Source organism: Podarcis muralis, chromosome 12, assembly GCF_964188315.1.
Source record: "Podarcis muralis chromosome 12, rPodMur119.hap1.1, whole genome shotgun sequence".
NCBI lineage: Eukaryota > Metazoa > Chordata > Lepidosauria > Squamata > Lacertidae > Podarcis > Podarcis muralis.
The window spans coordinates 38,877,714-38,901,326 of NC_135666.1; the positions used below are offsets into that span (position 1 = coordinate 38,877,714).

The 23,613-nt window shown below is 40.1% G+C and overlaps 1 protein-coding gene across 2 annotated transcripts in view; it reads right to left on the reverse strand.

Annotated features, from left to right (window-relative positions):
• The window catches only part of ANKRD28 (ankyrin repeat domain 28), an 86,701-nt gene that overhangs the window by 25,555 nt on the left and 37,533 nt on the right, over window positions 1–23,613 (reverse strand). For both annotated transcript variants that reach the window (XM_028751589.2, XM_028751588.2), the window contains exons 3-8: window positions 12,026–12,104; window positions 10,249–10,319; window positions 7,505–7,705; window positions 6,641–6,728; window positions 3,231–3,373; window positions 999–1,211 (exon numbers count right to left, since the gene is read on the reverse strand). In XM_028751589.2, the coding sequence (XP_028607422.2) occupies window positions 999–1,211; window positions 3,231–3,373; window positions 6,641–6,728; window positions 7,505–7,705; window positions 10,249–10,319; window positions 12,026–12,104 (795 nt within the window). The remainder of the gene's footprint in view (window positions 1–998; window positions 1,212–3,230; window positions 3,374–6,640; window positions 6,729–7,504; window positions 7,706–10,248; window positions 10,320–12,025; window positions 12,105–23,613) is intronic.

Sequence of the window (23,613 nt, forward strand, 5' to 3'; positions counted from 1 at the left end):
TTCCGATTTTTTTGCTGAACTGCGACAAGCATTTATAATCTGCAGCCATGATTAGCTATGCAAACATGAACAGAACGGTCAGAAAAAGAAACGTTTTCATACATTTAATATAGACAATGTGATAATAAAATACAAAGATAAAAATTCTGATTATTTAAAATACTGCACATATTAGCATTTCAAATGGTAAACTGCTTTGAGAGAATTGGCAGAAAGACAGCACATAAACAAAGTTAAACATGTAGGTAAATAAGCAAGCAAACAAACTGGCATTCATCCCATTTCAATATTCAGAGAGTCATGTGTTTTTCTCTTCCCCATCTCAAGAGAATGGGGATTGGGGGACAATTGTGGAACAAAGAATGGTAAAATATATTGCCAGCACTCTTTAGTTTTGGCTTACATTTCTATGTATCTATTGATCATCATTACAAAGTAAAACACAGGCCATTTCAATGAATTATTTTGCGTTATATGTGTGTGTGGGGGGGGGGGTTCTTTATCCGAGCAATATGCTCAGGTGCAGATTTTAAAAAATGTTCAGCTTTGTCTAACGTTATTTTTCATAACTTTCCAATAGTCAGTTGAAAGCGCTCTGAATTATTAAACTTTCTTTTTAGTCCCTTTTGTGTGACCTGTATGAGTGGTTCTCAAACATTTTGGATCAAGTACAAACCCTAGCTGCTTTGTTTTCATTGAGTGAACCACAATTACATGGGTGATTCTGTGGACAACTTGATCAAGTAGGGGGATTCCTCAGAGCCCCTCGGGCAGAAAGTAGGCTTTAGAAAGTATCCTGGAAACCAATGAACCATAATCCTACAAGCTCTCCCACTTATTCACACAGTAAAATGCATTGAGCCATGCGTTGGTTGAATATTAACAGTGTGCATATTATTTTATATTGCGTTTTAGGACGACGTGCATATTGATGATGCCGAGAAAATGTTCATAAATATTGTTACAGCATTTAAAATTCACCTTTCAGATCATTTTACCTTCATATTCACATCTGCGCCATTACAAACCAGAAGTTCTAAACACAATGCTCCATGGGTCGATGCAGCAGCGAAGTGTAAAGGTGTAAATCCCTTCTCATTCATTTGATTTACATTAGCACCAGAGTCTATCAGTTCATTTACTACAACATCTTGTCCATTGAAGCAAGCGACATGAAGAGGTGTATTTCCATATGCGTTTGGTTCGTTCATCTGTAGGGGAAAATATGACGGGGGAGTCTTTCAAATGTTAAGTCCTTAGGCTACTTTTAGTCCATCACAATAATAATTTATATTCAGCAAATGTTATGAACAATACACTTGTTCAATAAAAATGACAATTATTCATTGAATCTGAATCAAGGTGGACCATGGTCCAGTACCAGAAAATGCACTTTACAAACGAATAGTCACAAGTTTAATTCCAGTTAAAAGGACCTCAGATTTGCAGGACAGAGGAAGGCTGCAGCTAAGTGAAGCAGACCACACTAGACTACATGAACAATGGTATATGATTCATTAGAAACCTTCAGATTTTCAATTATTAGTTACAAGAGTTTAGCTCTAATTGACACGTGATTACCCTTTCTTCCATCATAAAAATATAATACAATCAGTAAATCTGTAAAGTACTCTTCCAGAGTTCTGATTACCCTAGGCAAGTTGTAAAACTATAAATATATGGATGCATACAAGGCTGCAACAATGCAGAAATTAAGATTATTTTGTCACCTTCCTAATCCCTTCCCTGCTGTGTTATTTCTCTTTCATAGGCTGCCTGTTTTATACTAAGATGGTCTACAAGAAGGCAAGGCCTGCAATTAAAAAAATTAATTGTACTGTGCTCAGTTGTTGAAGCGTTTAAAGCTGGATATTGAAGCCCCTGAATGTTCACCTTCAGGCTGAATGATGGTTAAAGGTAAAGGTACCCCTGACCATTAGGTCCAGTCGCGGACGACTCTGGGGTTGCATGCTCATCTCACTCTGTAGGCTGAGGGAGCCGGCATTTGTCCGCAGACAGCTTCCGGGTCATGTGGCCAGAACAGCGCATGGAAACGCTGTTTACCTTCCCGCTGGAGCAGTACCTATTTATCTACTTGCACTCTGACGTGATTTCGAACTGCTAGGTGGACAGGCGCTGGGACCGAGCAACAGGACCTCACCCCGTCGCAGGGATTCGAACCGCCAAGCTTCTGATCGGCAAGACCTAGGCTCTGTGGTTTAGACGACAGCGCCACCTGCATCCAAATGATGGTTACTACATCCTAAATTAGACAGAATACCAACCAGAAGTGGTTCACCTGGCATAAAAGAGCCGCAACACTTGTTTCCTGGTAGCAGGGTTGCTGCCACTTACTGGGCAGGGAGGGCGCAAGGAGGCAAGGTCAGCACGTTTCAAGTGCACCAGACCAACCCTGTGTTTCCACCTGTGCACCTACCCTGCACCACCCTTCTCACCAATTCTGGTATGCAGAATTCAGCCTGTGGCTAGGAAGTTAGCATCGTGGCTCCACACTACTGGGTGACCCACTTCCAATATCAACCTTTTGTAACGGGAATCTTAATATTCTTGATATCAGTCTTCAGTGAACTTAAAATCTTACAAAAATGTATTAATAATATTAGATTCTCTTTATGGACTACTTAGCCTTGTAGAATACTAAATATTATTATAGTGCTGGAGTATGGCAATGTTGGCATAATCCCAAATGAATTTAATAAATTTTCTATGTAATATAGTTTTGCGTCTATTGATATCAAGGCAAAAACGAATTGACAAATCAACTGTTAAGAGAGTTCTATTCATATATTACAATGGAATCATAACCACGATGAGCACAGTACAAATCATTTGTTTATTTAGGCTGATATAACCATTTCTGTGGTAATTAAGAATTGCACTCAGGACCAATCATAAATCACAATTGAAGAGAGTAGATTACTCTTAACTGGTTTCTAAAAGAAATCTGAAAAAGCAGGATCAATCCCCGTATGGGACAGCTGCCTATTCCTGCGTTGCAGGGAGCTGTACAAGATGATCCAACTCTACAATTCTACAATTTAGGAAGTAAATGTTCTATATAAAGAACACTAGCTATTCCAGAAACATCCTTTTAGAACAGACTAGATATTATGCCAGTACATATTACATACAAATCCGCAAAAAATTGTATTCATGTCTTAACAATGTACAAAATAATGAGAAACCATTTAGAGTCATCTCTTACTCACATCAACTCCAAGATCCAGAAGATACTTGACTACACTAATCATTCCACTGGAAGCTGCAGCATGTAGTGGTGTGTATGATTTTTTATCTTTACATGTAACTTCAGCACCATTGGCTACTAGCAGTTTTACTACATCAATATGACCTGAAAAAAATGAATAATTATATCATTTATTATACTGCAAGCTTTTAACTGGGGCAGAGTTAAGGTCACATGTTTGAGATTATTGTGGTGTTATGATGACTGATAATAGATGAACACATTCTAGATTGCCCTTCTTTTTAACAGTGAGTTGCGGGTCTTATTCATTAAATTTTAAAAGTGAAATCCAGTCCTTTTGATCTACCAGACCCATCAGCTAATGTAAGTGAAGGGGGGCGGCAGCATTTTTTTCTTATTCTCCTTTTTGCAGCTCCCTTGCTCCCAAGTAGCTTGGTTCAACAGAAAGTGTACAGGCCCTAAGATTGATAGTGCAGTTTGGATTTAATCTGAACAATAAGTGCTTCACTGCGGTAAACTAAAGGAAGGACCACTGGTGCAATCCAAACCCCGCACACACCAGCCACAATTAGAAGGTTGCAACTGCCACACTTAATGCAAGCAACACCTCTGATTTGATTGTTAGCCATCCCTTGTGACTTGGATATCATCCACTTAGTATATACTGCCTTGATTTGCTTTAACCTGTCTGCATTTTGTGAGAGGTCCAAGTGTGGCTGCCTTCAGAGGGGGCAAGACCACGCCACTAAAAGCAACATATTAATGTTGCAGATACCTTTGCCATTTTAAGTCCTGTGGTGATCTAAAACAACTCAGGCTGCCCCAGGAAAACTTACTCGTGTCTTTTGCTATGGGCTCACTGTTCAGCCCAGGCCTTTGTGAATATTGATGTTCACTGATAAATTATTCCTATAACTGGATCCATATTGCAACCAGAGATTGTTCAGCTTTTTCATATCTCCCTAGAAGTCTGCTCCATGCTGCTATTCTCCAGACATCATACCACTGTGGTAAGTTCACTTCTTTCTGATTTTTTGCTAGATCCCTTCCTTGTCCTTTTTCTCTCTCTTTCCCCCACCCCATCTTGATTTCCTTCTCTGAAACACACTTGTCTATTTTCTTCTCAGAAATGGACTAGTCAAAACTCCTGTGCAGAGAGGCACTAGGCTAAGAGAGTTCAATGGAAGCCAAATAAAAAAATAAAGAGGAACAACTTAAGGAGGGGTTAAAGCAACTTAACTTTCATCATCATCATCATCATTATTTCATTTAATATACAATCTTTACAACAAAAGACTTCACATCCAAAATAAAATCATATATGGCAAAACCTTGAGTCTCAAGTTTTCATTTGTACTAATCTCTTCTCATATTTCTTTACTTTAGTATTCCTTAATATTTGTCACCTTATTTTAATTCTTTATTTTCTATCTCTTAAATCCAATATATATCTTTAACAATTTTTCAGTTAATACCCTCATCTCCCTCCCCTGAGACCCATTACTTCTCTCCACCCGTGTGCAATCTTCTTTACATACTATTATTTTTGTTTATTGTTGCGTTACTCACTGTTTATATTTATTGTTCCATCTTTATTATGATATTATCTGCTCTCCTTGCGCCCTTTAAGCTATTGCATATTAATTTTTAGTCTCCAAAACCAACTCTTTTCATGTAAACCTTTATGCATTCCCACTCTTTATTAATTTTTTGATTAGGACCACCTCTAACTGATGCTGTTAACCTTGCCATTTCCGCAAATTCGCAAATTTTGGCTCTCCATTCTAGTAATTCTGGTATTTTGTCTGTTTTCCAATTTTTCGCCACTAGAATTCTGGCCGCAGCTGCTGCGTAAAGGAATACATTCCTTTTATCCTTTGGGATATCGCCAATACTAAGCTCAGCAGAAATGCCTCTTTTTTAAGAGATTAAACTCCTGAGTATCTTTTTGAGCTCTTCATGTACCATAATCCAGAATTGTTTGACCACCTTACACTCCCACCACATATAATACATTGGAGATGTAAATCAGAGGTGGGGACAATGTAAGCAACTTAACTTTCTGAAGCTCCCTAATTTTTCAAGGATTGTGGTGGGTAAGGTGGTCTCATGGTTTGGGACAGGGGCAGCCCAACTAATTTTACTGCCTGCAGTGAAGCAGCGTATGCTACCCGCCCCCATTAAGTCAAAGTGCATTGTACTCAAGGCCCATCAAGTTCTGTTGACACCTCTCTTCGGCCTTCTTCTTCCCTATCTCTACAACAGTAACTAAACATACAGTCCAGACAACACCCAAGTTGCCTGAGGCAACTGCCTCGCTCTGCCTAAAAGCAGTCAGCTCTACTAACATAGGGTGAGTGGTTATGTAGTATAATCCCTTTTTACTTTGCCTGTATGTTTCTGTGAAGGCACTTCAAACCACAAAGCTATTCATTTACTTTTAAACCATTCTATTCTTACCGCTAGCTCCTCTGAAAGGACAGTAATTATAAATTCCCTGACATAAGCAAGGTATTTGTAGCAAATGCAATTTGATCTGTAGCATGAAACCATCTCTGGTAAAGATCTGTTCTGTGAACGTTCTGGGTTCATGTGCATGTATGTATGGTCATAAAGGCAGAATTGGTTGCACTCTGCACCACCTTCTATGGTGTTCTGGAGGGTTGCCCAACTCTTTGGAACAGAGTGTGGGGTCACAGGGGGCTGGAGCAGAAAGTGGAGTCAGTGAAAATCACCACCCTTGTATTAGCAGACACCTTGACTAGATCAAAAGCCATTCCACAGCTCTGATTTTCTTTCTATACTTCATCTCATACTTTCTTCAATATCTCAGAAATGTCCCTATGCTATTTAGTAACATTTGTTGTTGTTTAGTCGTTTAGTCGTGTCCGACTCTTCGTGACCCCATGGACCAGAGTAACATAGACATGTTTAATGAATACTTTGATCAATCACAATTGATTAAAAAGAATTTAGTTAATTAATTGTTCTTTAGTGGTGGAGAGTCCCAACCAATTCAATAATGCTTGTCTCCTTCAGAAAATAATTTCTTTTTAGTACCATTAGGTGATCTTTTACATGTGAAAGATCCACAATGAACATGCTAGATGTATTTCTAATATTAGATGGGATTCTTCCAGGAGAAAAGACCACCATAACCTTAAACAAGACATAGTTATGCAAAATTGAGACAAGGCTGGTGGAAAGACCAGTCTCTTATCCACACCAAACAAGGACTGCACTGGATGCTCTGTGTTCATGTGCATTCAAACTGCCTATGAGATTCCTGATCCAGGAAGGAAACAGCATGCAGAAGCCTGTTTTAAGAACAAAACCCTGAAACAAAGAAATCAGGCATGAATAAATTCCTGCCGGAAGTCAAGTACGGAAGAACAAAGTGCTTTTACATACCCATATAAGCTGCCCAGTGAATTGCTCGTCTGTCTTTCTTGTCAAAGGCATTGATATTGGCACCTCTAGACAATAATAAACTGACCATCTAAAATGAAGATAAGTTATATTAATATACATAAATATTTATATTAATTTAAAGCATAATCATAGTTGAATAAAGTTAATGCCTGCAACAGCACTTAAAACTAAAATGCCATCTACATTGAGGGAGAAAGTTACTGATAAGCTATGTGATCACTGCAGGATTAAAATAACCAAAATAAATAAGCTTCAATCAGTTTAGTTAGCTATTTGGATTTTCACTAGAACAACTTTTCAAAAACTGTATTAAAAGTCACTATTGAAGTAGTTTTTGCAACCCTGAAAAAGGAGAAGAATTAGGTGTGTCATCAAAAACTTGATTCTGATGGTTATGTATTACATTAATAACTGACTATTACCAATGAACATTTTGCTACAGTACATATGATGGAGACTAAAAGGCTTTAATTGGTTTGTAACTATAATGTATGTCTTCCCTTAATCAACATTAAACAGTTTCAAGTAGAAAGAAAGTCATGAAGGCACATGACACAGGAACCTTGCTCTAGCTAAGTAGGTTTGGATTTTGACTGCCTGATAACCACGTTTACTACCCTGAGTTCCACAATGCAAGAAAGGCGGGATAAACATATCATTTTAAATTAAATAAGGAGGAAACATTTCTTTCCATACTATAAATAAAAAGAACAGTATTTCTGCAAGGCTAAAGTAAGCATGTTGCAGTTTTCTTTGCATGTAGCACTGGGATTAGGTAAACAGACCCCTGTTTGTGGAGGGACAGCTGGCTTGGGGGAGTCAAATATAAGAAGTCATCTGTACCTCAACATGTCCACTGAAAGCTGCATGATGTAATGCCGTTCTACCAGCACGGTCTGACACATTTACATTGCTGAGAAGTGGCACCAAGGCTTCTGCACACTTGACAGCTTTATTTGCAGCTGCTATGTGTAGGGGTGTTTGCCAATTTTTGTCACGGGCGTTGACATCTGCTGAATGCTTCAACAACACCTGCACAGCATCCTATAAATAATAAAACACACACTCTTCCAATAAATAAAAAAGATTAGCAAAGTAACCTCCCAATTCTGTTTCCTTTGCAGCTTATCTTAACTCCCCACCCCCACCCCAATAACCTGCCTCCCACTTCAATTACCCAAGTATTCTTCCTATGGACAAAAATCAAAACTGGCATTTAAAATTCTTATATACTCTGCAACCAAGTGTCCAGAGCATGTGATCAAATCTCTATTCAAAGGCTTATAAAAGGTTTAATGAACGCCTTTCAGCAAGCAACAGGTGACTGGGTGTGACAGCTTCCATACCAAGTTCCCCCTTTATTTGTCTCCACTTCCTTGCCAGCACCAGCAGGGAAGGAGGAGTTGTCCTTTTGGACAGGCAGGGAAATTCTTTCTAGTATTCATAAAACTAGCATTGATAATTGTTCCCATTGATTGAGGGATTTAGAAGGTTGTGGGGTCCTGTGTTATTTAAGTTGCAAGATTGTTTAGTGAGAGTGGGCAATATAATAATATGTTTGGGTATGAAGTCAAGTGAAAGTGAGTTCTCTCCTCATGCCCTCTTTTGTGTCACCCCCCCCCCCTACAAAGTATAACTTTTTTCGAGTCCCTTCTACAAACTAATGAGAAAGCAATGATTATTAATGTTTACAAATGTGTTTTATTTTCTGGCTATACTGACCTCTACTTTCTCCTTTTCTAAAATCTATATATGCTGCGCTTTTTCATTTATAAATTACAAAATGCGTAGCCCAGCCTTCCACATAAATTTTTAAGTGGTCAGGGCAGCTAAAACCATAAAACACAAAAATAATAGCCAGCTTGGAACCCCTGATAATATGTGTTTATAATAAAAATAATAAAATATAAAATGAGCATCTGCAACCATGTACATTTCCCTATGGGAACCTTGGCTGGTTCCCTGGTCATCAAGGCAGTACCTGTGTGGGACTGAGGTTGGAATACTTTATCTGCCCAACTGCAGGTAAATCAGTGGAATTTACTGAGTGGATATGTAAAGGATTACACTGTGAATTTTGGTTACACAGGGTGGAACGAAGGGCTCTTTGTACCTAGACACACTCCTCTTATTATTTCATACAATGAAACCTGGGTCAGCAGTCCTAAGTGTCATCTGAAACCAACATAACACCAAGTAGAGCCTAAACTGATCAAACTTTATCTGATATTAAGAGGAAACACATCCAGTTCAGACCATGAGTTTCCCAGGAATGTTTTAGCTTCAGAACTTTTCCTCTTAGAAATAATGCATGCATAATAAATAATATTTAAAAAAATCAAAACAGGAGGCATTATGTATGTATTTTGCATTCTGTCCTTTTGTGTGACCTTGGCAAAAGCAGTTTAGGAGGCATTTGACTGCAATGATGTCCCAGCACAAAGGTGCAGAGCAAAAACCTTTAGTGCAAAAATTGGCAGAATATTATTTTATTAATTTATGAATCCCCAAGGCGATTTACAGTCATACAATGAAAACAATTCAAAAAACCAACTACATATGGGTTTAATAAAAATATATACAAACATCTAGGACAGAGGCCTTTTGAAAAGTTTTTTTTTCATCTAGCTGGAAAAGCTTGGCAAAAAAAAAAATCCACTGAAAGTACCAACAGTGGATTCTTATGTCCATAAGAATCATAGTCATTTTATGAATGTTTGTCACAGATCCTCGGGGAGCCTTTGTAGGTTCCCTCTCTTTCCACCTTTAAGCAAGAAAAAAGCTCCGGAATAAAGACATGATGTGCATGTAGATTGCTCCCTTGGCCAAGCTCTGAGAAAAATCCATGTTCCTGTTCCAGCAGATTTTGACTACAAGCAGCTTCTCTCCTGCCACCAACTGAGCTATTAATCCTCTGGGAGGCTAGCTCTGAGCACCCATACGCTGCCTTCAGCTGGTGACATGGCAAGTAGGATGGGCGGGGAAACAAAGACAACAGTCAAGTGTAAAGGTACACGTGCACTGATGGGCAGACAAGATGGCTTGAGGAGGGAACAAGGAGCTCAGGGCAAGCACCAGAGTTGGAGGGGAAGCTGAGAAGCATCGGCAACACTGAAGAGCCTCAAGCTTGTTTCATTTCAGTTCTGAATTCTTCCCCATTTCAGGACAGAACAGTTTTCAACTGAACTTGATCAAATAACTGCTTGCAAAAATTGTGTAAAAGTTTGGGTGGCAAAGAGCAACAAGAGCACCTGGGTATGTTGGGAAGCAAAGCACTACCTGGTTGCTACAACCACAGCAACCAGCAACTCTATTTCCACTGAATTCCTCCAGTCCTCACATGGGTCTGGGAAGCAATGAAAATGAAGACAACAGGCAACTAGAGCTGAATAGTGCTTTGCATTATGCTGCCCTATAAAAGTGCTTTTTAAAACCTGCAGGAGAAAAAGAGAACAAAAAGTGGTGCTGGGGTGGCAGAGTTTATGGGTCCTTATACTTCTGCCTCAAAGTCTAGTACTAACAGTGTCACTGTCTGCAGGATTCTTTTGCAATGAAATGTACTGAAGAGTTTTAAAGCAAACCCATACCTCACTGCATGATGCAACAGCTCTGTGTAAAGGAGTCAACCATTTGCTGTCTTTGGCATTAACTCTAGCTCCTGCAAATGGGGGTGGGGGAAATACAAAAAAGGATTATTATTTGATACAAATTCAAATATCTAAATGACCATTCAAGATTCAGAAAAATAACATTAAAATATTCCTGCAGAGTAAATACAGACTGAGTGTAAAACAAAATGTTTTTGCATATTGGAGTTTTTTTGTTTCTCCCTGACAATGACCAGAATTTTTATTTGTCCACCGGCCAGTTTCCTGAATTGTTCAGTACTGAAAGTAGTAACATAAAGCAGTAAATAAGCCAGTATGCTTGTTATCCCTACCTATTCAGTTTCCCTGACTAGATGGGAAAATAAGCCCCACTGAACACAATAGGACTTGCCTCTAAGTAAACATGCATAGCATTACACTGAAAGCAAACTAGAAGACAAGGAATTTTAGAGGAAGAATAGTAAGTTGTTTGGCTTCACCTTCTCCCACATTTACACATTCTATGCCTATGAAGGAGAGACTAGCAGCAGCGTCAATGTCAATTCCCATCAAGTCTACTCTTTAACAGAAATATACACATACTAATTTCAGCATTTACAACGTTAAAATGAAAGTAGTACTCAGTGTCCCAGAGTATAAATTACATTATCAGAAAAACCTCTGGGAACTAGTTAATGGACTGCCTGCATAACACTAGAACAGATGCATGCATTAATCTTACGCTAACATTTAGAGATGAAATGGTATGTCTGTTAAAGAAAATATACTAGAGGTGGCCTGAGAAGAAAAAAGGAGCAAAACTGTTTCCTTGGGTATTTGTTCCAAGAAAGGCACCATCCTTTTCCACATTATCATACTACTCAAACTTGAATATAATAACGATTTGCACCAGGTGAAGTGGAACAGAAAAAAGGGGAAACACTTTTAAAAAAAGGAAAACAGGAAGCTGCCATATCAGATTATTTGTCAATCTAGCCATATCAGATTATTTGTCAATCTAGCCTAATACTGTCTACCCTGACTGGCAAGAACTCTTCCAGGTCTCAGATGGAGAGGTGTTGCCTAGCAGCTATCTGATTCTTTTAACTTTAAACTCTAGATATTCATCCTGACATCTACATTCAACACATGTGCTCTACCCCTGAGCTATAACCCCTCTCCTAAACAGCTTACTTATCAGTGAAACATCGAAGACAAACAGAAGTAAACTTCCCTGGCACATATTGCTCAATTGTGCCAGCATTACCTCAGCTCCCTTCAACTGAACCGATGTTTAGCAAGCTTTCATTTATGCAATAATAGAAAATACTGAAAGTTGCCTTCATGACTGACGTTCATGTAATTTCAAATTTCAATTTCAACAAATGTTCACAAATAGGCATGGCCCAGCCTTCCTAAAAGCATATTAGCAACAGAGAAACAATTTATTTTCCATAATAGTATATCTTCTATTTAGTTCATATGTAAAATTAGCTACAAAAGGAATGATTTAAATAAAACAAAACTGGAAACTATTTTTTTTTAAATATAGAAGCAGTATTTAAATAGTTAGCTAGCTATGCAATACTTTTAATAATTCTACTGTTATTCACAAAACAAAAATGGATGACCAAAACTTTAATTTTGTGTGTACATTAAACACTTGAAAGGTTAAATTCAATAAACGGATTGTTCATATCTCTTATCACATTTGCAGAACTTGTAAAATGATTGTTCCAGTCACACATCTTGTCCATAACCAAGAAAAGCACCATACCAGATAAAATAAGTAGCTCAATAATTTCTGCATCTCCCAGATACGCAGCAGCATGTAAAGGGGTCCGCTTTTCATTATCCTGTTGCAAGAGGAGGAAAGATTTAATAAATAATAACAAGTGGTAGAAGCATTCCCTACAAATCAATTAAAAATGGTGTAAAGCAGCAGTCAGCAACCTGGGCTGGATCGACACACATCAAAGAAGCGTTTCAGTTAAACACGTTGCAAACTTTGTATGAAAAATCGGGTAAGCAAAAACAGAACTCCACAGCGTGGAGTGTTACAGTGTTAGACTGCATAAACAACACATATACTGTAGAGCGTTTTTTCTTTGCCAATGTAGCTGAGTCCCTGGTGTCCACAAAGGCTTTAATTGGTGCCCATGGGCAGGTGTCCTAGATTCTGAGTTTTCATTTTAAAAAAGGATTTAGCCCTCCTAGAAATGAAGTTATGGGCCAAAATGTACAGGTATCTTCTAATCAATTTCTGAGAAATGTGTGTGTGTGTTGCAGCCACCTGATACATTTTCATGATACTGAGAAATGTTCCCTGTTGCTATTAGATAGCAACAGCATCAAAGTGTGCATGTGAAATCAATATTGTATAATGGTGTGATCTCCATGGTCCTAGCTGACTTCCCATTGTAAGCATAAAGTTGTTGGGAGTGGCTATCTAATCTTGTTATATGATATTCCCCATGGCAGCCGTTTTGTGTTATTCCACCCCTCATGGCAAGTATTTTGTGGCTAGCATCAGCAGCACTCTCTCAAAATTCAACATGTGCCCAGTGGTCCATAAAGGTTGGTAATCACTAGTGTAAAGCTCTTTTTCAAGTACTGTATTTTATATTTTTAAGAAACACAGTTAACACCGTAGCAGTGTTAAACATCTTAGGTGATGAGTACAAATGTCCATTCCATAACCAAGAACACTTAATGTAGATTAGCAGCCAATCAAAATACTCCATTCTCCCTTTTATAATCCATAAGTATGGATTTCCAGTTAATGCTTACCAATAGAATTGGAAAACCCTTCATGAGAGGATGGAGCAAGGCTACCAGTTACAAGCAAATTAATTAAAGAGCAAAATAAATATTTGTTTGAATTTTAAAAAAAAGTTTCACTTATAGTACAAGCCTATATCTACTCAGAAGTAAACACCACTGAATTGAATGGAACTTTCTCCCACGTTAGGGTGTAGAACGGCAGCCTTAGTGCAATTCAAATGCTATATATTGAAACAAGCCCCAAAATTTATTTTTACTGGAATACTTGTAAATATATTAAGTATGTCCACTCAATAGCATACCATTATTTAAGTTTTAAGAAAAAAATGAACTATTAATACTTCATTTTACTCATTTTAGCATGCTAGAAGAGCTGTGGGTGCATATGTACTCCCTAAGGACTGTCACATCATTATAAAAATTATGATTTATTCTAGTTTTTACCAGTATTGTATGCATTCCAGTTGCTGAATTTGACTTGAATTTTGTCCATTCATTACATATGTCTACTCAAAGTAAGTCTCAGAGTTCAATTGGGCTTAACCTTAGGAAGGTGGATACAGGATTGCAGCCTAATTAATTTGATGAAAATACATTTCTAAAACTGGAAAATAGTCCATATAGAAAATGATACACCTCACATCACTGCCTCAAACTGTAATGTGCTGTTACTTCCAAATATGCAAACTGCTCTTTGAATGTTCCTTCCCAATTACAGTAATATTGCTTAAACCACTTTGCTGTTTTGGATATTATAACAAACTGTGATGTGGGGAAATCAGGAAAAGTGAGAGAGAAGGAAGTTAAGCTTTCTCCTGATGTTCTAAACTGTAGTGTGGAGGACTGGGGAAAATGGTTTCAGTTTTCACAAACCAGAAAATGGAAGGCAGACATGAATGAAAAGAAGCTTCACAACATTTCCATGTGTTGTTTCCTGAATTCTGTATGCATGCATCTTCCAATATAAGTCAATTTACTTCACAAAGCGCAGATGAGAAACAAGAAAACCCAAGGCTACGTGCTAGAGGCCTTGACACTATATTGAATGATGCTTTGTAAATTCCTAGTTTCTTCCTAAGAATGTCATTGTTTACTAATCCAGACAAATGTTATTATTAGCATTAGTATTTTCCATGTGCTCTTCAGTGAAAATGCTCCAAGTCCGGCTTTAAAAAATCACTAATAAGAGTCCCTGCCCTCAGGCTTACACTCTTCAAAAGACATGAAATAAAAGAAATATGGGGGGGGGGAGCAGGGGGCAAGCTACACTCAGGCACTAGGTCTACACTACAAGTCTAGCAACCAGATGAAATGAAAAGTTAAAGGAGAAAGGAGAAAGGACTTGCTAGTCTCTCAACAGAACGGATGGAATGACCCTGTTTCCCCAAATGCCCTTCTGCTCGCAGCCTGACAGAATGCAGTACTATCCTCACTAACTTTTAGTATCTTATCTAGGAGTTTCACAGAAGAATAAATATCTTTTAACAACATTGTTTTAAAACACTACTTTAAAAGATATTTCACTTCATCACTCTTAAAATACTGGACACAAACACAGCAAGCCAGGCAAGTATTCTTATTCATATTCTGTTGTATGATCTTCCATTTATGTTTGTTTACTATCTATTTTTGTCATTCCTTCAACAGGGTTCTTACATATCATATCATCCTGGTCTCTGTCACCCAAAGGAGATAGGGCACACACAAACATAGTTTTAATAAAGTGCAACCAATCAGGAAACCCGGGTTTCTACTGATGCAGCCAACACAGGTGTTCTGCATTGCGGACCTATTAACATGTGTAATAAATGGCCACCAACTAGCATAGAAAACGTCTGGTTGCTTTTTTCCATTCAATACTACTACCTCGCGAGTTATTTTCTCCACAACTGCAGCAAAAACAAAACGGAATTTTGTTGTACCTTAAATAATAAAAAATCTGCCACTCTTTAAGATGCAAGGAGATTCGCTATTGTTGCGTAAGGAAGATCCATTCTCCCACTGCTTCCCCCATAAAATACCCACATTTTTTATTAAAGAAGCATCAACTCAACCTCCAAGGCACATGTTTGGGTGCAACTAGATATTTGCTATATTTTGAAAGCACCATTAGACTTGAATGGATACAACAATATTACTTTTATGCTGGTAAGGTAAAGGTAAAGGTACCCCTGCCCATACGGGCCAGTCTTGACAGACTCTGGGGTTGTGCACCCATCTCACTTAAGAGGCCAGGGGCCAGCGCTGTCTGGAGACACTTCCGGGTCACGTGGCCAGCGTGACAAGCTGCATCTGGCAAGCCAGCACAGCACACGGAAACGCCCTTTACCTTCCCGCCAGTAAGCAGTCCCTATTTATCTACTTGCACCCAGGGGTGCTTTCGAACTGCTAGGTTGGCAGGCGCTGGGACCAAGCAGCGGGAGCGCACCCCGCCACGGGGATTCGAACCGCCGACCTTTCGATCGGCAAGCGCTAGGCGCTGATATATATATGCTGGTATTTATTATTATTTTTCGCAAGTTAACCTATGTGGAAGGACACCTGCCAAAGTTCAAAGGGGGTTACTGCAAACACTCATCAGCTGATCAGTGATCAGAGTGAACTCCCTTGAATGTGTACCCTTCAAAGGTGCTGCCTCCCTTTGACTGAATGGAGCAAGCTCCTTTGAAGGAGTGTTCTTAGTGCTAATCAATGAAACTTGCTTCTTAAATTGGAGCTTTCAACATGAATCCAACAAGTCCCACTCGCCAAGCTCCTTTGTGGACATGTCTGTACCTGCCCTACACCTGGCATCACATTATAATGACAGGTAGGCATGACCTGTGGGGGAAAGCTATATGAGCCAAATTAGGACCCAGACCAGGCATAATTAAGCCCATTTGCCATAGGTTCCCCTTCACTGTTGTAGACCTAAACTGTACAGGTCCAAGTAACTTTCACCCAAATATAGGAAGTTTTCAAAATTTGTTAATTTCTTTCATTACAGTTTGAATTCAACATGCTTTAAAAACAATATGCTAGAAGTGCTAGCTTCCACAAGTCTGAATCTTCTGGAACACACAGAGCTCAAAACTGAACATATTATGCAACTAAGCAATAAAATAAAACAAACCAAAACAGGCCCCAGCAAACAAAATTCAGAGAACAAGGGCTGTCTTTTCATGCATTACAAAAGAGGTGCCTAATTAAGACCTTAAATATTAGAATCACAGCAAACAGAAGGTGTGTGTGTGTGTGTGTGTGTGTGTGTGTTCTCTTGGCATCTCATTTGGCAAAGTGGTGCTGCACTTTTTTGTAGCTGGAAAAACAGTTGCATAGTCCCTTTATATTTTCAGTTCCAGTTCTTTCTACTTAGCACAAACTCTGAGACAATAAAATATAAGTGTTATTCAAGCTGTACTGCTAATAAAGTGTTCACATTAAAATCAAGTAAAATCCTGATGGACCTAAAAATAGTTCTTGTCAAGGTTTGGGTAGATTACACACTTGATATTGGTGTCATCAACAAATCTCTTAGAAACATACAGAACCTGTTCTGTATCAGCACCTACAGTGTTCCAAGGTGTTGAAAAAGGCACTCGGATGTCTCCTAGTGAGGGAGATTGAAGCTTTATGGACCACAGTGACCTACCAGCCTACCAGCCTTTTAATGTCTGACGTATAACAACAACAACAACAACAACAACAACAACAACAACAATAATAATAATAATTTATAATTTATACCCTGCCCATCTGGCTGGGTTTCCCCAGCCTCTCAGGGTGGCTTCCAACAAAATATTAAAATAAAATAGTCTATTAAATATTAAAAGCTTCCCTAAACAGGGCTGCCTTCAGATGTCTTCTAAAGGTCTGGTAGTTGTTTTTCTCTTTGACATCTGGTGGGAGGGCTGTGTTCTGCTATATTCTGTTTTGCTATGTTCTGCTATACAGTATTCTGTTGAAAGCTGCCCAGAGTGACTAGGGTAGATTACCATATTTTTCTGTGTATAACATGCCCCCATGTATAAGACTATTTTTTGGGACTGCAACAAAAAACTTGGGGGGGGGGGAATTGCCCAGAGTTATTGAGCTTTTTTTGGGGGGGTGTCACCGCTGGCAAATGCTCTACAGCCTGCCCACCACTGCAAATTGCACGTAACACCGCGGCCTCTAATCGTCTGCACGCTTGCCGACAAAAGCCCACCTGCCCACTCGCCGCACGCACACCTTGCCGCTGCCGTAAATCAACATCCTCAGCCAATCATCAACAGGCCTTGCCGCAGCAACCAATCACATGCCCAGTCACCACTGCCAATCTCCTGCTGGCTGCTGCCACCAATCGCACATCCCCCCTCTGTTATCCATGCATAAGACCCACAATTTTTGTCTATTATTTATAAGGAAAAAATATTGTCTTACACATGAAAAAATACAGCAGTCAGATGGGCAGGTACAAGTAATAAATTATTGGTGGTAGTGCTACATTTGTTATTACATAGAAAAATGTATAAACTACCTGATTGAAAAGTGTTGTGCATAGTAAAATTGTAGATTAAAAACCCAGCTAAAATCTACAAAACTGGTTTAAACAACTATATGCAAACCAATTATATTTAAAACAAACAAAATCAGTAAAACATTTTAAACTAATACAGGTAACTAAATACTATGTCTGGGTAGGCTTGTTGATGATCAAAACATTGTAGCAAAGGCTGCTGTCTAATGTTAACAAGCAGGGAGCTCCAAAAGCCCTGGTGCTGCCACACTAAAAGACTTCTCACAAATGTGCAATAAACATCATGTGGCACTTGTAAAAGTACAAGTTCTGAAGATCAAAGTGGTCAGATAGACACATATGAGGCAAGGTGACTGTGGTACCTGCTGTCTTGAAAGATGTGATGGCGTGGCCACGCCTAAAGAAACCAGCCATGCACCCATTGGACTGAAATAACTATCAACCGCTCGCAAATATTTCTTCTTGGGAAAAGTAGTGGAGAAAGTTGTGGTGGGGCACCTGCAAACATTCTTGGAAGACACATATTATTTAACCCTGTTCCAAACTAAGTTTAGGCCTAGCCATGGGACTGACCTGGCCTTAGTCACCCTGGTGGATGACCATTACACAGAATGGGTCCCAGGGAGTGTGACATTGCTGCTGCTTCTCAGTCCCTCCCCAGCTTTCAATGCTATTGGCCATGGTATCCTCTTGTACTAGCTCTGTGAGAATGAGAATTGAGGGCTTTGTGTCACAGAGATTCCCATTCTACCTACAGGACAAAGTCCAGAGGACAGCATTAGGAGAGTGCTTTCCAGACCGCTGGTGGTTATACTATGAGATGCCGCAGTGCACTATTCTACCCCCAATGCTATTTAATATCTACATGAAGCCACTGGGAGCAATCATTAGGAGTTTGGGGGCACATTAACATCAGTACACTGCTGACATTCCACATAACATCTGAGTCAGGAGAGGTCATGAGGTCCCTGGACCAGTGCCTGCATGCAGTGGTGGAATGGATGAGGGAAAATAAGCTGAGCTGGAATCCTGGCAAAGCAAAGGTACAGTGAGCGACTGGCTCCTGTGTCTGAGAAAGTGATCAACTGTCTGCTATGGAGAGCATTTGTGCTTCCTCCAGGTAAGCAGTCTGGGAGTGCTTCAGGATGTAGCCTCAGTAGCTAGAAGTAACTTTTATCAGCAGCGACCAGTATGACAGCTATGGCTGTTCTTGGGCCAGGAAAACTTGACACAGCACTTCAGACACTGGTGACTTCAAGACTGAATTACTTCAGTGCACTCTATGCAGGGCTTCCCTTGCACTTGATTGGGAAGCTGCAGTCATTGCAGAATTGCTGTAGACAGTTGCTGACAGGAGTGAGAAGCTGCCTGCATGAAACACCTTTCCTCAAAGATCTGCAGTGGTTGTCTATTCGCTACTGGTTCAGGTTCAAGGTGATACTATAAATATATAAAACTCTTAACTGCTTGGGATCAGTTTACCTGTCTAATCCCATAATCTGTTACAGATGCCACACAATACTCATTTCAAACTTGTAAGAAATTAATCTTTTTGTCTGGCAGCATATACTCTGGAATTCCTTGCCCACTGACATCAGACAGGCACCTTCACAAGCCTGCTTATAACATTTTGGCTTAGGTAAGCCTATCTAGACATGTAGAAGTTGCATGTATTTTTCTGTTTTAGCTCATGTTGATTTTAGTCATCTTTTGAATGTTTTATAACTCATTTTTAATCAATAATGTTTTACTTTCTATTTTTGTGAACCACTTAGAGGTTCTCTATATTACAAGCAAGCAGTATATAATTTTTGCTAAATAAATAAAATTAGGCAAAGCTTCAAGTAAACTGACCCCAAGCTGTTGTCGAGATGGGCACAGCTGGGTCAGATCTACTCTACCTAGCTCCTCCACCTAACGTATTTTTCGTCCCATAGGACGCACCGGCTCATAGGACGCACCTAGTTTTTTTTGGGGGGGGGAGAAAGGAATTCCCCCCCTTTATTTCCTCCCCAAAACCAGGTTGGGGAATCCAAACCAGGTCGGGGAACAGGGGGATGACGGCGCTGCGCCTCCCCGCTGTCCCCCGAGTTTGTGGGGCTGCCCGATGTCTTCCCGAAGCGCCTGGTGCTCTGCTTTCAGCGCGCCACACACTCCGGGAAGCAGGCAGCTCTGCACAACCTTCGGGAGCCCGGCGCGCCTTCGCGCCGGGCTCTGGGGGGTTGTGCGGAGCTGCGCCGATCCCAGGGGCGCAGGCAGCTCTGCGCAACCCTCGGGAGCCCGGCGCGGCTTCGCGCCGGGCTCCCGAGGGTTGCGCAGAGCTTCCTCAAACCTGGAGGGCGAGAGGGGTCGGTGCTTTGCGCCGGGCTCCGGAGGGTTGCACGGAGCTGCACCGAGCCCGGGAGCGCATGCAGCTCTGCGCAACCCGTGGCTTCGCGCCGGGCTCCCAAGGGTTGCGCAGAGCTTCCTGAAGCCTGGAGAGCGAGAGGGGTCAGTGCGCACCGACCCCTCTCGCTCTCCAGGCTTCAGCGAAAGCCTGTATTCGTCCCATAGGACGCACACACATTTCCCCTTCATTTTTGCAATGGAAGCTGATCACCCCAGGCTAAGGCTTCGAGCCAATGCAGCTGTTTCGCAGAACTTGTCTTGCTGCTGCCACTGACACAACTTGACAGTGTTGCATGTCCAGGCTGGGGCAAACAGCTATAGGAGGAGCAGGGGGCAGTTTATATCACTGAATTTTTACAGGCATATAGCTTTTTACAGGCATATATACCTTTGTACTTCCAGCAACACAGCAAACATCATGCACTCTGGCTAAGAGACATGTTCTGTTTAATTTAAAAATGTATACAGTATACCACATTCAAACATGGCTGCTTCTAGTGAAGCTGATGTTTCACAAACTCTGCAAGACACACAGAAGCAATGTTGCCAGAAGCAGCACCTTGTGATCAGTGAACATTGACATCTGTGAAAGCTACTAATTGAAATATTATCTAAGAAGAGAATACAATTTAACAAGGCATTTTTCTTTTTTATGACATCTCTGCTTGTGTGGTTCCAGTTGCAAAAGAAAATTATCCACTAATCTTTTAAATAATTAATGCCTCAAAAAACAGAAAGACCAAAGCAGTATCTACTTTTGAAGTTAATTAATTTCTGCTTGGTGTTTTGCTAGATTTCCTTATTTAATTCATTTCTATTTGGTTGCATACAAGCTGATGCATGCCAACTAAAAAAACCCCTAAAAACCCTGAAACAACTCATGTACACTACAGAAGCACACCAGGGGAAAGCTATAATTGGCTCTCTGGCATATATTTCTGTGCTTTTCTTAAAAGTAAAAAAAGAAAGAAAGAAAAGTGTGTACTGTCAAAGGCTATAGCTTTCACAAGTACAAGAGTGGCAACATCTACACTTTTACAGAGATATGACATATACAGAGGTCTTCATTATCTCCTTAAAGTGCTTTCATATTTCAAAGCATGTCTTCTATCTAAAAACAACTGGATTCTTCTTGGAAAACTCCCTTTTACCCTGGATGCAAGGTCATAGACCAGGAGCTAAAGAGCATGAAACTAAAAAACATAGGGATCAGCTGTTCAATCCCCCATCACATAGTCTAAAGTTCTTGAATCCTGGCTCTAGTTTTCAGCTTCTTTATTACTTAAAAGGTAAAGGGACCCCTGACTGTTAAGTCCAGTTGCAGATGGCTCTGGGGTTGTGGTGCTCATCTCGCTTTACAGGCTGAGGGGGCTGACATTTGTCCGCAGACAGTTTTTCCAGGTCATGTGGCCGCTTCTGGCAAAACTAGAGCAGCGCACGGAAACGCAGTTTACCTTCCCGCCAGAGCGGTACCTATTTATCTACTTGCACTTGGACGTGCTTTCGAACTGCTGTGTTGGCAGGAGCAGGGACCGAGCAACGGGAGCTCACCCTGTTGTGGGGATTCGAACCACCGACCTTCTAATTGGCAGGCCCTAGGCTCTGTGGTTTAGACCACAGCGCCACCCACGTCCCTCTCTATATTACTTAGTTGGTCATTTAAAAAACGATTATATCTGTAAGGTGAAAGTAGTTCCAAGTACAAATATAGCGAAAACAGATTTTATTGTGATATATTTGTCATTTTAAAAACTACTGTAGCTGAGGTTGCAGAAATATATCATCAAGGATAAGACCAACAATTTTTTACTATTTATTTTATTTTTAAAATTTCTATACCGCTTTATATTTTTAAGAAAAATCTCAAAGCGGTTTACAGCATATTAAATCAATAAAACAATCTGAAGAAAGTCAAATATAGAGCATACAGTCAAAGCAACATAACAGAAAACTAAAATATTATCTTAGATTTCAAAATAAAACATTACAAAGGAGGTCAACTACAGAATACATATTTAAAATAGTAGGGCTGGGTGAATCTGGGTTCCACCCCCTAGACCAGGTGGAAAGGGCCTTGCAGGGAGCAGCCTTCACGCCTCACAGCCGGGCGATCAGAAGAAATGAATGTGTGTCTAACAATGGAACTGAGGGGTTTTAATATATGCTTTATTTGTTTCTGTAGCACAAAAGTAGGTAAGCATGTTCATTTCCATTCCAAAACAATTTCCAGCAACACTACAATATCTGCACTCTCTGCAAGGTTGGGGAGATCAGATGAAAATTACACATGCCTCAGATCAGTACTATTCCACAATCTAGCTTACCATTAATTTAGACATGCCCAAGTAATACTGCAATGATAGTTACAGTGGTACCTCTGGTTACGAACTTAATTCGTTCCAGAGGTTCATTCTTAAGCTAAAACCGTTCTTATCCTGAGATGCGCTTTTGCTAATGGGGCCTCCTGCTGTGCGTGCACCTCTGACACGTGATTTCCATTCACATCCTGGGGCAAAGTTCGCAACCAGGAGCAGCTACTTCCGGGTTAGCGAAGCTCGTAACCTGAAGTGTTCGTAACCAGAAGTGTTCGTAACCAGAGGTACCACTGTATTTCAAAATATTGTAAGTGCTGCGCTTTCGTGAATGTGAAGATTCATCTTATTGCAAGGATCCTGGGTCTTCTCAGTGATGGCTCCCCGTTTGTGGAACGGCCTTCCTGGTAAGGTGCACCTATATCCCTCACTGGCTTTCAGGGCACATGTTAAAACATTCATATTTACCCAGGCATTTGATGAGTGATAGAAAATAGCCATGGTAAATGTGAAATTAATAACGTTGAGGGTATATGGTTGTTGTTTTAGATATTATAAATGTTTTAAATGGCTTTACAATGTTTTAAAATATGTCAAAAAAATAATTTTATTTTAAATTGTACTGTATAGCATTTGATGTTTGTTACCCCAGGATTGTTTAAAGGGGAGGGTGAGATACAAATGTAAATAAACAAGCTGAGATTCTTTGAGACAGAAAGTAATATCAGCAGAAGTCCTTGTCCTGGCACTCCAGGAAGGGAGAGTGCAGGAGTCTCTTGGATTCACCAAGTTTTCTCCACATAGAGTTAAATCATAGCCTAGCACCATGTGTGAACTATCCCATCCTGGAAACTGGGGAGGACTCTCTCTGCCTCTAGAAAAATACTCAACTATTCACACAGAACAGTGCAAACAACGTCCAAGACTCCCATTGTTCTAGGCGCATTTTGCGACAAGGAATTACATTAGCTCCTAACTTTCATATATATCTCAGTTTCTAACTCTTCTAAATTCAGGTAGGCAGCCATGTTGGTCTGACACAGTCAAAGAAAATATATTTTTTTTTTTTAAATTGTCCAGTAGCACCTTAGAGACCAACTAAGTTTGTTCTGGGTATAGGCTTTCGTGTGCATGCTTATACTCAGAACAAACTTAAAGGGTAAAGGGACCCCTGACCATTAGGTCCAGTCATGGACAACTCTGGGGTTGCGGCGCTCATCTCGCTTTATTGGCCGAGGGAGCTGGCGTACAGCTTCTGGGTCATGGCCAGCATGACTAAGCCACTTCTGGTGAACCAGAGCAGCGCACGGAAACGCCGTTTACCTTCCTGCTGGAGCAGTACCTATTTATCTACTTGCACTTTGATATGCTTTCGAATTGCTA